The 15,237-nt window shown below is 44.8% G+C and overlaps 1 protein-coding gene across 3 annotated transcripts in view; it reads right to left on the reverse strand.

Moving 5' to 3' along the window:
* MAP1B (microtubule associated protein 1B) overlaps positions 1-15,237 on the reverse strand; it is a 107,748-nt gene that overhangs the window by 17,724 nt on the left and 74,787 nt on the right. Inside the window, exons 1-3 of one of the 3 annotated variants that reach the window (XM_035291440.3) lie at positions 12,562-12,697; positions 8,876-8,958; positions 5,972-6,112 (exon numbers count right to left, since the gene is read on the reverse strand). In XM_035291440.3, coding sequence (XP_035147331.3) covers positions 5,972-6,103 — 132 coding nt within the window. In that variant the 5' untranslated portion in view covers positions 6,104-6,112; positions 8,876-8,958; positions 12,562-12,697. Of the gene's footprint in view, positions 1-5,971; positions 6,113-8,875; positions 8,959-12,483; positions 12,698-15,237 lie in introns of those variants that run through there. The other 2 variants (XM_078365367.1, XM_002806620.5) reach the window with 2 other exon arrangements.

Genomic DNA, 15,237 nt, shown 5'->3' on the forward strand with positions numbered 1-15,237 from the left:
AAATGCAGGAAATGACCCAAAAACCAAATGAGGTTGCACAGAATTCTGAGAAGTCAGAGGTCATGAAAGATGAAAAACCGTGACGTAGAAGGGAAAGCAGAAAAGAAAGCCAGCATTGCTCAGACAGGTTTCTTTCCAGAGAAGGAAAATCTGGTCCCTCTGGAGAAACAGCTGCACACTCTGAATGGTAAGGTAATAATGCAGAGTCGGGGCTGGACAGAGCCCTCAGTCACAAAACAGACAGATGGAATTGGGCAGAGGAGAGAGGAGGAACAACTCCTACATTCTTGGAACTACACAGCAGAAGGAAGCCCCCGTTTTCCCCCACAGCCTCTTTCCAGACCTGTGGGCCAACAGGCACAGTAGAGTGCCTCACCGGCAAAGACCGAGTCTTAAGAGTGGCCAGCCCACGGCAGCACCCAGTCAAGCTTATTCAATGAATAGATGAGAAGCATAAGGAGGATCCAACAATGTTAGCAGCGGCAAGGAAACTTGTGACTAGTTCTTAGACTTGGAAACTGAGGCATCTTTTGAACAAATTGAGAAATCATCATCAGAGTAAACTATTATAACCCACTACTCTAAACATTTCTGATAGCAGGAAATATATCTTCTGCATCTTTGTATCTTAGCTATCTTTGTTTCCCTAATATATCATCAGGATCAGTAGATATTTGTTGATCTGTGTGCCAAACTTGGCTAGTTCAACACACGTTGTCTTCCTGGAGTGGGTACTTCAGATCTAACCATACTGACTGCTACCTTGGATCTTACAAAGTTGGATGACAGAGGCAACCAGGAGAAATACTGCTTTGGGACAAAGATAATCTTTTTTGTTAATTACTTTTTCCGATTAAATGCAGGCATACTGGAAGAGGAAGGAAGATATAAGAAATAAATGGTTTTGCTGCAGATGATATTAATGAAACAAGATTTGAATTTCAAAACCATGGTCCACTAACTACATTTCCTTTTTGATTAGGTTACTTGCTTGGCTGATGAGGAAATACAGTAGACAGTGTATCTCTGGGCTTTAGCAAGACATTTAATAGGATCCCTGAACAGTGTGATAGCAGAATTAGGTGGATTTCCAGCCAGCCATATAAATAGTGCTACTTAATGTCAAGCTGGAGGGAGGTCTATGATGGGCTGCCTCAAGTTTCATTTTCTGTCCTGTATTCACTTGGATGAAAATGGTGAAGTCCTGTGTATCCTATCTGTGGGTGGCATGAAAATGGGAGACATAGCAAAACGTGGGGTGGCAGAATTAAGGTATTTATAAAAGCTCTTGACATTGGGATGATGGTGGCTAAGTCAACTCTAACAGGATGGCATTCTAAAGGGATAAATGTAAGGTTCAATAAGCCAGCAGGGTAAACTACAGGATTGGGAGATGTGGCTTAACAATAATATCCATGGAAAAGACTCAGGGATTTTAGTTGACAGTCAGATGGATTTATCATGAAGCCAGAGAAGCTTAAACTTCAAGGTACCTCACTGGCATGGCCCTGTACTTAACTGTGTAATAATAATGTTTCTTTTTCTTAAAAAGCATCTTAAAAAATGTAAATTGCAGAGCCCTTCCAAGGCTGCATCTTTTCCCCATTGACATTTAATGGTGTATGGTGATGGTCAAAAGTCACTTTTAGACTTCTTTAATAGTGTATTGAAAACTGTAGACGTCATTGACTCTCACAATCCTAATCTGGTCAAATGACCCCTAATATAGTATGTCCAGTTTGAGTCATGACATTTTAGAGAAATTAGACCAAAAACAAACAAGCAAAAACCTGAAACAAGTTTCCCTTACTGGCTCCTGCCTCTTGGCTTTATGACCTCTAAACACTGGACCTGGACACTTTCTCTTCCACTAATATGTTTCTCACTCTAGGTCACATCACATATCTTCTTGGCTTTATATACGTCTAATATGCTAATGGATTCCAAATTAATATCTCCAGCCCAACTTTGAGTTCCCTGAGCTCTATTATCATAAATCCAACTGTCTGATTTCATGGCACTAAAACATGACCAGAACTAAACCCTTCATGCCCCTCCCATCTCCTCTTCTTTTTATTTTATTTTATTTTTTAAGTTTAAAGCCAAGTTGGTTTATTTTTTAGAGACAGGATCTTGCTCTGTTGCCCAGCCTGGAGTGCAGTGCAGATTACAGCTCAGTGCAGCCTAGAACTCCTGGCTTCAAGTGATCCTCCCACTTTCGCCTCCCAAAGTACTGGAATTACAGGCATGGGCCATGGCACCTGGTCTTCATCTCCCTTCCTTGACAGAGGAACAAGTTTGAAGGACAGTGAGCAGGGTTCTGAAGAACTGTGGGTAAAAGTGAAGATGATTAATCTGAAAGGGGAAAAACTGGCAGTGTTGGTGAAGGGTATCTAAGACACTGTAGGTGGGAAAGGGATCACATTCCTTCCTTGAAGACACAATGAGACAAATAAGGTAACACTTTCCAACACAGAGACTGAAAAATGTACCAGGAGATGATGATTTCACCATCCCTGGATTTCGGGGAGGAGTGGGGTTAGCCAGACAATTGTACCGTCTCTACTTCTGATTTTGTTAGTTGATCTCAGGTGATTAAGACTCCAAACCCTGAAGCTCAAAGTGTACTGATAGTTCTGTTTTTTCAGTCCATTTATTTTTAGCTGTTCTTGTATTTTTTTTTAAATGCATCATTTTTGTTTGTCTCAAATTGTGGTTTTTGTTTCCCTGGTTAACTAGTATGTTTCAAGGACTGGATAAAAGGGACAGAGCTGAACACCAAGTGGTCTTCAAGGTCTGTTTTGTTATTCAGTTACTCAACCCTTTTTCCAAGGCAACAATGGGCAATCCTAGCTCCACAAGGCTGATAACCACTGGTCCAGTCCAGTGATTTTCAATTCACTTCAGCTGTGGCATCCCTTCTTCAAAGTCCACAATGTAAAACAGAGGCCGAGTTGGTTTGGTTGGGGCAGGAGGAAGAGTGAATTTGACCCAGTGTCCTTCCTCTTCCCTTGCCTTCCCCCACCACACGGACACCACTGATCTAGTCTGATAGGGAAAATCCTAGAGATCCTTTCCCATATATATTAACGATTACTTTCTCCAAAGTACCAGCAAAGGGAGGTTCTGGGTGGCAGAAGAGAATATAACAGTCTCTGACTGTAATGAAACCTGCCTGAGTATAATGAAAATGTGTGTCCTCCAGAACCTACCCCAATGATTATAAACCCCAGGGTTTATAATCCCAGGGTTCATAAACCCCGGGGTTTATAATCATTGGGGTAGGTTCTGGAGGACACACATTTGATTCTGCCCTTCCATGGAACTCGAGTTCTTCAGTTAGGGCAATTAGTTTCTTCTGTAATTAGTGGCAAAATCTGATAGGTGCACATTCCATGATGCTAAAATTTTGCTTCCACAATCTAGTAAAAATGATGAAGCAGCAATATTCATAACAACCTTATTTAAAGAAGGGGAAGAGATATATTATTTGAGATGCAAATATGCTGAATCATGTTACTTCTTTATTTAAAATCTAAGCATGACAAACACTTTTCTTTATATATTTCCTTTGTTTGGTTTTTCAGCAAAAAAGACAAACCAGTGACTTGGGTAGAAACCAAGCACTAGAAAGTAACTACAGAACTGCACAGGAATGTGGAAAGGTGCCCGTGTGCATGTACATGAGCTACAAGCAGGATACTTAACTGCTCACCGTGTCACTGGGCCACGTCCAGCCTTCTGCAGCTTTCTCTCTTCCCTGAGGCAAGATGCTAATAATATGTGTGACCCCAGAGCTACTAGACAAATGCCCACCTGCCTCTGGGTACAACAAGCACACGGGGACATAATCTTGCAAAAGATTCTGGCATTTTAGTGATCAAACAGCAACTTCAGGATAGTAGGCAGAGAGAGAATTCTAGTCCTAGCTTTGGAATTTCAATGCAATCGAACAGTGGTTTATTAGGCCTTCACTATGTGCAGGTGCAATGGATACTGAGATGAATGAGATACATGGAGGGTAAACTCTAGCGGCTTCGGAGAAAGACAGGGCCAAAGCTTGCATTTTGAAGTGGTAAAGATGTACCAACTGTGAGTGAGCCCTGAAGCCTCCGAGAAAAGAGTTGCCTGCCTGGAGGATCCCGTCCTGGTGTGTGTTTCAAGATGCAGATGACACCACACCTTCTGAGAACTGGCTTCAAAATGTTCCTTTTCACGGGTTTGCATTCTCCCCTCCCCAGTGGCTGGAGAGTGAACATTATTATGCCATCTGATCAGTGGTTTGTCTTTTTTTTTTTTTTCTGAGGCAGTCTCACTCTGTCACTCAGGCTGGAGTACAGTGGCACGATCTTGGCTCACTGTAACCTCTGCTTCCCGGGTTCAAGCAATTCTTCTGCCTCAGCCTCCCGAGTAGCTGGAACTACAGGTGTAGGATGCCACACCCAGCGAATTTATTTTGTATTTTAGTAGAGACAGGGTTTAACCGTGTTGCCCAGGCTGGTTGTGAACTCCCAAACTCAGGCAATCAGCCTGCCTCGGCCTCCCATAGTTGCTGGGATTACAGGCATGAGCCACAGTGCCTGGCCTGATCAGTGGTGGTGGTGGTGTTTTTGTTGTTTTGAGATGGAGTCTTGATCTGTCGCCCAGGCTGGAGTGCAGTGGTACAATCTCGGCTGACTGCAACCTCTGCCTCCCGGGTTCAAGCAATTCTCCTGCCTCAGCTTCCCGAGCAGCTGGGACTACAGGCGCACCCCACCATGCCCAACTAATTTTTTGTATTTGTAGTAGAGATGGGGTTTCACCATATTTGCCAGGCTGGTCTCAAACTCCTGACCTCATGATTCACCCACCTCAGCCTCCCAAAGTGCTGGGATTACAGGCATGAACCACCATGCCTGGCCTGATCAGTGTTTTCAAAGAAGCCTCTAGGTGAGCCAGATGAAGTTGGGCAGTGTGCTTACAGTTCTTGCCAGTGATGAAAAGTACAAACAGAGCTCTCTGTGAACCACAGGACTAAGGAAGATTAAATGCAGAAGGACACACGTGGCCCTTCACAGTACACATGAGACAGATAAGCCACCATCTCAGGAAGACGGTTCTAAACAGACGTGGTAACTCTTCTTACCAGAGCACCCTCAGTCCCTCCATGTACAAAACTGCTATCCACCACAGGCAGGCCCCTACCTGCTATGGGGATGGGTCTGAATTGTTTCTGTAACTGCTATAAACAGATAAGCTAGATAAACAAGGTGCATTACTTTGGAAAGTTCCCCGGCCAGGATAAATTCCCAAGCAGAAATAAGCACATCAAAATACTTTATCTCATTTTACCAAATACCACTAATTTCACACAGTTTTCAATGTGTCACATGTGTCATCTTTGAATAAGATAGGCATTAGAAATACAAATGATCCAGCTTCGGTCCAGCTTCAGTCCAGCTACATTAGCCATCTTTTACTTGAGTGACAGACGTGCCCCATTTTCCTACGTGCCTCCTTTTCTAGAGCCCTCTCTCTTTTGTGAGCTGTTCAAAGAGTCCAAGTTCAAACACTGGAACCAGGCATTAAAGTAAGAGAAATCTGAAATAATTAGGCCTGGAAAAGGAGGTGCCAAAAGCCCAAGATGTCTTTGGAGTATTCTTTCAGAAAACAGGAAACATAGGTTTTCTTTCGGGCGCTGACATTTCAAGTTTCTCCATCATTTTTACCATCTGTAAAGTGTTGACTGTTCCAGCCCCTCCCCTCTATATCTCAGACACATTAAGAATGATTCCAATTAATTGTAAATGAGTGCTCTAAATTCTTTTGGCAATGAGCCATAGAACTAAAGTATTTTGGATCACGCAGTCTTGCTTATTTCAGGAGAGCTGCGAGGCTTCCTCCCCTTCTTCTGTCTCCCCCAGTGCTCTCAGAGAGTAATCTAAGGCAACCAAGCAACTAGAAGCACAGATGTTCTCAGACATGAACCTACCTCTTGATCAGTGAAAATCTCTATGAAGTTCTGGAAGGAGAAAGATCCGGACTGGAGAATGAGTTCTCCGGTATTTTCAAAGCACTGCCCGGTCAGCACGAGCAGCTTGTGTCGGGCGGCATCAGTGATCATTAGGCGCACCTGAAATAAAGCACAGCGCGTACCCTGAGCCATGGGCAGGGCTGCCATCCTACCTTCAGGACAGGGCTAGCCTTTGCAGCCATGGGAGTTTATTACCAGCAAAAAGCATTCATTCCCCAAAGGTCTAATTTCTCCTGGGGGCCAGAAGAGCACCAGGAGGGTTGAATGGATCCCTGGCTATAGGATCATCCACAAAGCCAAAAAGTGTAGTTATCAGTTTGCCCATGAATGCCATTTTCAACGTTTCTCTACAATGAAGACAGTAGTGATAGTTGACTTTCTCCCCCTACTCTCTTCCTCCTTTTTAAAGCAGTCTTCACAGCTGGTAATCATTTGTTCCACAGCTGTTCGGAAATGTCTGCTAGCAGCATGTAGTCTGCAAAATCAGGGAAGACGTGGAAATACCTCACAGGCTGAGTCATCATGTATGGTCCAGGTTCCCCAGTGGCCTCCTCAGGAAGAATAGGGTTCCAAACCAACCCCTCCCAAACAGCATCTCTTCCCTTCCAAGGTGTGCAGCAAGCATGCAGCTCCAAGTGCAGTCTCCAATGGCACCAGCAAGGTGCTTAACATTGAAGATAAAGAAAAGGCGGCCCCTAAACAGCAATCTTTAAAACAATTGCAAATAGTTTGTGCTAAAGAACTCTCTGTGAACTTTCAAGTGGCAGGAAGCCAGCTGTCCTTCAGCAAACACCACTCTAAGCACCAAGGTATCCGTTCTGAGCCTGGTTCATGAATGTGCAGAACATACTACTTGCCAGGCATCGTGTTAACCACTGAGGGGAGGATACAAAAGTAAACAGACCATGACCCTTTACCCAGGCACCCCATAGTCTAATCATGGAAAAACACATGTACCTAAGTCATTGTTTCAGTCCCGCCTGCTCCACTGGCAAGCCTGAATTCCTTTTATAAAATCCTTATTTTTCCTTTCTCACAACTCTTTCAGGCAGTTTGCCTGGACCTGTATTCATTCTCCAGCTTTTTTTCTGAGACAGGGTCTCACTCTGTCACTCATGCTGGAGTGCAGTGGCACCATCTAGGCTCACTGCAACCTCTTGCCTCCTGGGCTTAAGCGATCCTCCCATCTCAGCCTCCTGGAATAGCTGGGACCACAGGCACACACCACCATGCCCGGCTGTTTTGTATTTTAGGTAGAGACAGGGTTTCCCCATGTTGCCCAGGTTGTAATTCTCCAGCTTTTTTCAAGTTGTAATTACTTCCTGATTCTGTTAGTAACAGAGATTGCTATCCCATCACTTTCCTCAACTTTGCCGCAGCATGTCAGAGGTCCTGCTGATCTAAAGCAGGCAGAAGTAAGTCAGAACAGGTGACATGTGACAGCCAAAAAGTGGAAGCAACCCAAGTGTCCATCAACTGAAGAATGGATCCACAGATATGGGCTATCCATACAATGGCATTGCTCAGCCCTGAAAAAGAATGCAGTACTGACACATGCCACAGCAAGGGTGAACCTTGAAACCGTGAGGCTAAAATAAGCCAGACATAAAAGGCCACCTAGTACATCATTACATTTATATGAAATGTCCAAAACTGGCAAATCAGGACAGGCAGTTTCGTGGTTGTCAGCATGGGGAGGAAGGGAGAGTAACTAACTGCTGATGAGCTCAGGGCTTTTGGGGCATGATGGACATGTTCTGGAATTAGATAGAACATGTGATGGTTGCAAAACTTTGTAAATACACTAAAAACCACTGAATTACATACTTTAAAGGGATGGATTTTATGGTCTTTGAATTATAGTTCCATTAACAAAAACAGGATACAGTCACAGAGATGCTCAAAGCGTGGGCAGAAGGGATACTGCAGTTAATGGAGGCTCCCAGGGACTCTGGCTACTTTAATGTCCAAGAAGCAACTCAGTTTCAAAAGCACTCAACTATAATAAAGGAAGTGGAAAGTGGAGCAATAGCAACTCCTCTGGCCTGGATGATCAGGTGCTCTTGGCTTCAACCAAGTTCTTATGTCACACTGGGCTCCAAAATACCCAGTTACTCACTATAGCAACAATTTCATATGGTGGTCATAATAACAATCACAGCTAATATGTATATTTCAGTCATTATGTGCCATGCTCTTGTCCTAAGTACTGGGCACTTCTAAGTACAACATTAAATATGAGCATTAAATGTAGGAACTATTATGACCTCCATTTCACAGAGGTGCAAACTGAAACAAAGACAGTAAATAACTTGCTTGAGGCCCCCAGCTAGTAAGAGGCAGATGTGAGATTATGAACCCAGGCGACCTGGTGCCAGCCCATGCTCCTGACCATTATGGTACCCTGTCTTTCCACAGGAGTGTGCAGGAGAGCTCTGAATGGGGCTTGCATCTGAGACGCCATTCTTCTCCAGGTTTGTTCTGTATGTCCTGGCCTGAGGGCTTGCAGTCTATTTCCCCTAATACATCCCTACCAGACTCCATCCCGGCAGCACTCCCCACCTCCCCCCTCGCCCCGGCCCCAACCCCGCATAAATACCCCAAATTCCATACTCCCTTGCCTGGACAAAATCTTACAATTCTAGCTATTGTCTTCCACTTTGTCTTCACCAAGAGGAGCATCTGGGTGGCACCAATGCAGGGAACCAGCCTCTTATTGGGGGTGAAGAAAGAGCTCTGAACCCAGGACTTCTCTCTGTTGTGTCCCTCTCCTGCCCCCCATTTGCCTAGCCCTTCTAATCCGCTGGGTTCCTGTCCAGGGTGTGGGGCCCAGTCCCAGATTCTGCAGAGCTGAATGCTTACCTCGGTGCTGACTGCTTCATCGGAAGGGTTGATCAGGACAACCGTTTCTAAAATGTCACTTCGGTGATGAAGGATCTTTTGTCCTGCAGGCACAAAACACACACAAAAGAGGAGATCTTTAGCTTTTCCAGATGAAAACTGCCCTGCCTGCTCCTGGGACAGCAGAGGAATTTCTGCCTCCGAGGTGGTACACAGCACCGGGACTCTCTACATCATCCTGGGAAACACAATTGGTGCTATGAAAAAAGAGGGTGTAGCCACCAGCAGGTTCCTCCCGGAGCTGGGTTTGCGTGGCGGGGGCTCCTCCCGCTCTCACACTCTCCAGTTTTCAGGGTTGGTCTAGGCAGCCTCCTTGCAGTAATGGCGGTTTTTTCATCTGAGACAAGGGTGGGTGCCAGGAAAACTCAACGGGGCTCTTGACATTTCCTTTCTCATGGTAATTGGGGATGTTTCTCCATATCAGCCTTTCTTCTGGTGAGAACTGCACTGAGATTAATTAGGAGCCTTATTGTGAAATGAATGACATCTAGGAACCCCAGCTAACAATTAGCCCAACAACCAGAATGGCTGTCTGAGGCAGGCTTACAGTCTGCTGGAGTATTCATTAATTAATTCACTTGCTCATAGGAAACTGGAGGCACTGTAAGCAAATGGAAAATGAAGAACAACCCTCCCACAAAACAGAGTGGCCAAAGTGCCCCCTAAAAATATGCACAGTGGACGGAGAAAAACAAAGCAAGGCACTGCATGTGATGACCGCCTGTCTAAGATGGGCTGAAACCCTGCAGGGCTGTGGCTTTACATCCCTGACTCCCCACTCCCCATTACAGGTCCTAGGGTCATCTGGTGGCTGAATCAGCCCTTCAGCCAAAGGGGACAGAGACCTGCACATGACCTTCTACGAAGACTCTCCCTCCCTGGACAATGGGATGAAATGATCAGGCAGATGTGTGGCTAGAGTTGATGATACATGCTCTGGCAGCTGCTAAGGACAGGGAAGGGGGTGTTCCCTCTGAAATGTGGGAGGGAGACACATGGTTTTGAGTAGATACAAATATGTCTGCTGCTTGGAAGTACAGTGACAGTCAGGCAACAGGAGGAAATGGAACAGAATCTGAGGGAGACAGACACCAGAGGAGAGAAATACGAGAGGAGTGACCAAAAGCAACTGTTTTCCAGAAAAGTACTTCAGCAGTTCTTTGAAAAGCTAAAATAGAATTACTACATGACCCAGCAAATCCCACTTCCATATGGAATTGAAAGCGGGAACCCGAACAGATGCTCGTATGCCAGTGTTCATTGTAGCACTGTTCACAATGGCCAAATGGTGAGACAACCCAAATGTCCATCTATGGATGTTGGGTAAAATGTGGTATGTCTATACAATGGAATATTATTCAGCCATAAAAATGAATGGTGTTCTGATAATACCAAAACATGGATGAACCTAGGAAACATTATACTAAATGAAATAAGCCAGACACAAAAGGACAAATATGGTGCTTCCACTTATATGAAATCTCTAGAATAAGCAAGTTCACAGAGAGTAGATTAGAAGGTACAAGGAACTAAGGGAAGGGGAATGAGAAGTTATTGCTTAGTGGGTACAGTTTCTGTTTGGAGTGATGAAAATGTTTTTAAAATAGAAGCGATAAAGACCAGATATAGTATTTCATGCCTATAATCCCAGCACTTTGGGAGGCCGAGGTAGGAGGATTACTTGAACCCAGGAGGTCAAAACTACCCTGGGCAACAAAGTGAGACCCCATGTCTACGAAACATAAAAATAAAAAAATTAGCTGGGTAGGTGGCACACACCTATGGTCCCAGTGACATGGGAGGCTGAGGCAGGAGAATCAGCTGAGCCCAGGAAGTCGAGGCTGCAGTGAGCCAAGAACATGCCATTGCACCCCAGCCTAGGTAACAGAGCAAGACTGTCTCAAAAATAAATAAAATTTAAAAAATAGAGGTGATGGTTATACAATCTTGTGAATGTAATTAATGACACCAAATTGTACACTTTTAAAACAGATAAAATGCAAATTTTATATTTTATATATATTTTATCACAACTTAAATAATTAATAATATAATATATCAAAAGCATTCACTAGTATACTATAAATGGGTAAATTATATGGTACAAAAACTAGAGCTCAATAAAGCAGTTAGAAAATATGAAAACATAAAGCAGTCCAGGATACACTGGTTCTTTTTCCTTTAAATTGGGAAGGATCAGAAGCACTACAGAAACAGCAACATGTTGAAATACTCACTACCTACCACCATCACTGTTACCAAGCCCATTCTCCTCCACCATCTTACTTTCCCTAACAGCTAACATTTCCCAATAAATCCCACATCCCAGATAGAAGCCTAAACAGAACAATAATGGTGTCAAGCACTGTTCTAAGACTTCACACACAACGCTTCGTTTAATCCCCAGAGGAGCTCTGTGACATAGGTACTATGATTATCCCCCATTACTGTTGAGAGCAATGAGTCTACAGAAGATAATTAACCTCCCCAAAGTCACACAACTAGTGAGTGTTTGAGCCAGGCTTTGGACCCCAGTCATCTGGATCTAGAGTCCTTCTGCTTCACTGCCTTATGGGGTTGGCTACTGGAACTAGGATTTGGAAAAACAGACGAGGCACAGACACTAAATGCCAAGGGACAGTTAGGGAAAGGGCCAAAGGAATAAAATCAGAGATGCACTTACAAAAGCAAGAAACCAGAAAATATTAGAAGAAGAATATTGGCCAAAAAAGGCAAGGCTGGCAGAATATCCCACATACAAGAAGTTAAAATTGAGAGAAAATATGTGATGCCTTATTCCAAAAGCCTAAAAATAAATATCAAAACAGGACAAAGTCCCACAGTTTGAGCAGACAAAAAACTGAGGCTTAAGAAAAATAAACCACAGGAAAGAAATTTCATTTATTATGAACACTAAAGACTGTCATTCAATGGAAATTGCTTTCTGGCTTTTTGGTTGCTTTTGGTTTTAACAACCATGTACATTTAAAGCTAAAACAAAAGAAAGTCAAATTAAATAAGCAAATGATAAAATGAAAATTGGCAAAACACATGAAACTGTCCTCTTTCTAGGCCTTTCCTTCAGTGGTCTCCTTGAAACAAAGATTTCAAGTCTGCTGGAGTATTCGTTAATTAATTCACTTGCTCATAGGAAACTGGAGACACTGTAAGCAAAAGGCACCAGGTTGAGATGAAATTAAGCAAAAGCTTCAGATGAAGGCAAAGGAATAGTCATTTATTTGGTCACAATTTTGTTGTGAGCACCCAAAGCGTTTCAGGCAGCGCGCTATCCGGGTATGACTGTCATCATGTCTATATTCTGCAGGAATCCATACAAATAGACTTGAACAAGGTACATGAAGTGGCTCCCTCTGCCCCTGATGGCAATGAAATCAGAGCCTCCTTCTTTCTGAAATGATTCTACCAACACCTCAGCCCTACTAACAGCACCCTTCAACACCCACGTCCAGGCGACCGCAGCCCACCTCTTGCCTCTACAGCACGCCCTTCCCCAAACACACAGTGAGCTCGCCTGCTGCCGAGGTGGCCCCTGGCAAGAAGCTTCTTACCATCCACCAGCAGTTTCTTTCCTCTTTGGCTTCATCACTTGCAAACAAAACAAATGCCACGTGACAGCTGCCATTTACCTCCACTCCTTCCAAGTCAATCTTCAGACCAGTTTGCCCAGGAATCCAACTAAGGATGTTCTCTTTTGTCCATCTTTGGAAATATTGAGAGGAATGGCACAGACGTGCACCAAGATGCCATGGCTGCTCCTTCAACAAAAGCCTTTTTATAGGATCGGATTTGAATAAAGGAGGGGATTTAAAGGAAGAGAGAGAAGCTTCTAGCTCTTGTCAGGGCCAGACTGTTGGCCAGATTCTTTCCCGGGACGACGTAACCTGGGGCTGCGCCGCCCCAGCATCTGGCCAAGCCTGGCACAGAGAGGGGCCCTGACTCGCCCCCACCCCTGGCATCCCTGTGGGTGCCAGCTTTCCTGCGGCAGGCAGGCGGGTTCTCAGCGCAGGCGGCTGATGCTCACAAAGTTGCATATTTGAGGAATGTTTCACACTGGGAAACGGGCCAGGCATTCTGAAGGGAGGCCACCACCCGGGCCTGTAAAGGTCTCATTCAGTTGCTTCAGAAAAGAAGTTCCCAGGAAAGAAAGGCAGCCGGTTCCAGTCTCTCTCCCCACCATTGTCATCTGCATTCTCCTTTCAACACCTCACGGGGAAACCCTTAGGCAGCCCCATGAATAGTTAACTTTCCTCCGCAGCGGTCTGAGGGCAGCAAAAGCGGGGGCTCGACCTGGAATGATTGTGTCACTTATTGCTTCATAAGAAAAAGCCTTTGAGTGCTTCCCCCACAACTCGGCATGATTGTGAAGCCTCGACCTGGGTGGGGGGGGGTGGGGGCAGTGGAGAAGACTGTGTGTGACAAAAGGGGTCTGCGCCACCTCAGAATCAAAAGAGGACGGTCTGGGGACCCGCGACGCAGCAGGGGCCTTGCAGACAATGAGACTTTTGTTTGTGCTCTCCCAAAGCTGTGTTTGGAACTCAAAAGGAAGCCTGTAGTTTTCAGTTATTGCTGGGATTTTCTTCCTTTTAGAAAATGCTACAGATTAATTGAACCTATGTGTCTTCTAAGGTTGGGCTTTTTTAGTAGCTTATGTTTTACTATATTCAGGTGATTCTGAAATCTCTTAAACCAGAATATTATTTTCTATGTATGTAAATTTCTAGGATACTTGCAGGATCTATTCTCCACTGCATTTAGGATTTATCTACACGCACGCACACACACACACACACACACACACAAACACACCCCTCAGAGGCTTCACCCTGGTTTTGGAAGAAGGAAATAGAAATGGTAATTGAAGAATAAAGCCTCTGATTTCTCCTCAGTATGAAAGGGAAATGATGAGGAGGGTCCTGAAAAATTGGTAACCAGGGCTGAGGGGCAGGGCAGGGGCAGGGGCTTTAGCCAGGAGAAAAGCCCTCCTGCCCCCATCTCTGCCTCTCTGCTCTGTCAGCTCCTGCTGCCGCCCTGTCTTCACCTACCAACCCCTTCCAGCCCCCTGCCCAGATTCAACATTGGAATAACTTACAATGTGAAGATTCTGAAGTTAGAGAGAAAAATGTGTGAGATAAAAAAAGGATTGGGTTGATTTGGCTAAAAGTAAAATGTGGTTGATCAAGAAAGACCACAAGCACTAAATATATTGATTTTAAAGTCTGTTATCAGGCCGGGCGTGGTGGCTCATGCCTGTAATCCCAGCACTTTGGGAGGCCGAGAAGGGAGGATCATGAGGTCAGGAGTCCGAGACCAGCCTGGCCAACATGGTGAAACCCTGTCTCTACTAAAAACACAAAAATTAGCCAGGCATGGTGGTGCATGCCTGTAATCCCGGTACTCAGCAGGATGAGGCATGAGAATTGCTTGAACCTGGGAGGCAGTGGTTGCAGTGAGCTGAGATTGAGCCACTACACTCCAGCCTGGGTGATAGAGTGAGACTCTGTCGCCAAAAATAAAAAAGTCTGTTTTCATTAGAAGGAAGGAGGAAGGGAAGGAGGGAGCAGGGAGGAAGGGTGGCGGGGAGGGAGGGAAGGAAGGAGGATAGGTTGGGAGGAAGAAAAAAAGGGAGGGAGGAAGGAAAGTAAGAGAAAATGACAGTGGTCAGATTTATTCAACTCAACCTTTTCACCAATGTGGAATTTTTTGATAGGAAACCTCTAACCTCTAACCCCATATACAAAAAACCACTCCCGAGGCTACAATTTAGCCAAATGGATAAGAGCAAGAAATGAAAGGTGCTGGGCATAGCAACTAAGAATTATTAACTAACCAACAGGTCTCCCTGCAGCTTTTGATAGCAGCTTTGGGTGTGAAATCATATCCAGGCCTCCTTTCTGCAGAAACCCACATGACAGGTAGAGCAAATGTGGGGTTGATTTGAAGAGAATGGGAGAGGGTGAGGCAGAAGGGGAGACTCTTTGAGCAGCAGAGTTTTCTAGTGAATCTTTTCTTCCAGAGCCTCTCAAAGGAGTCCTCTCTATGCCTGGGAACTAATGTTGGGGCCCAGAGGCCTGGCAGGAAGACATCTCCAAAACTTCCTTTTCAAAGGGAGGAAAGGTACCAGCAAGTAAGGAAGCCTCACACGCAGCACAGAAGCCTGTTCCTGGGAGCCCCAAGGGGTTCTCCCTGTGCCCCTCTATCCCACCACATCATTTCTAAGCAAGGAAAACAGAGAGAAAGAGTAAAGGGTAAACAGAGGCTACCCAGTAACCATGCTCTGAGAAGCTACAATGAGCCGCTCTCAT

This window comes from Callithrix jacchus, chromosome 2 (genome assembly GCF_049354715.1).
Source record: "Callithrix jacchus isolate 240 chromosome 2, calJac240_pri, whole genome shotgun sequence".
NCBI lineage: Eukaryota > Metazoa > Chordata > Mammalia > Primates > Cebidae > Callithrix > Callithrix jacchus.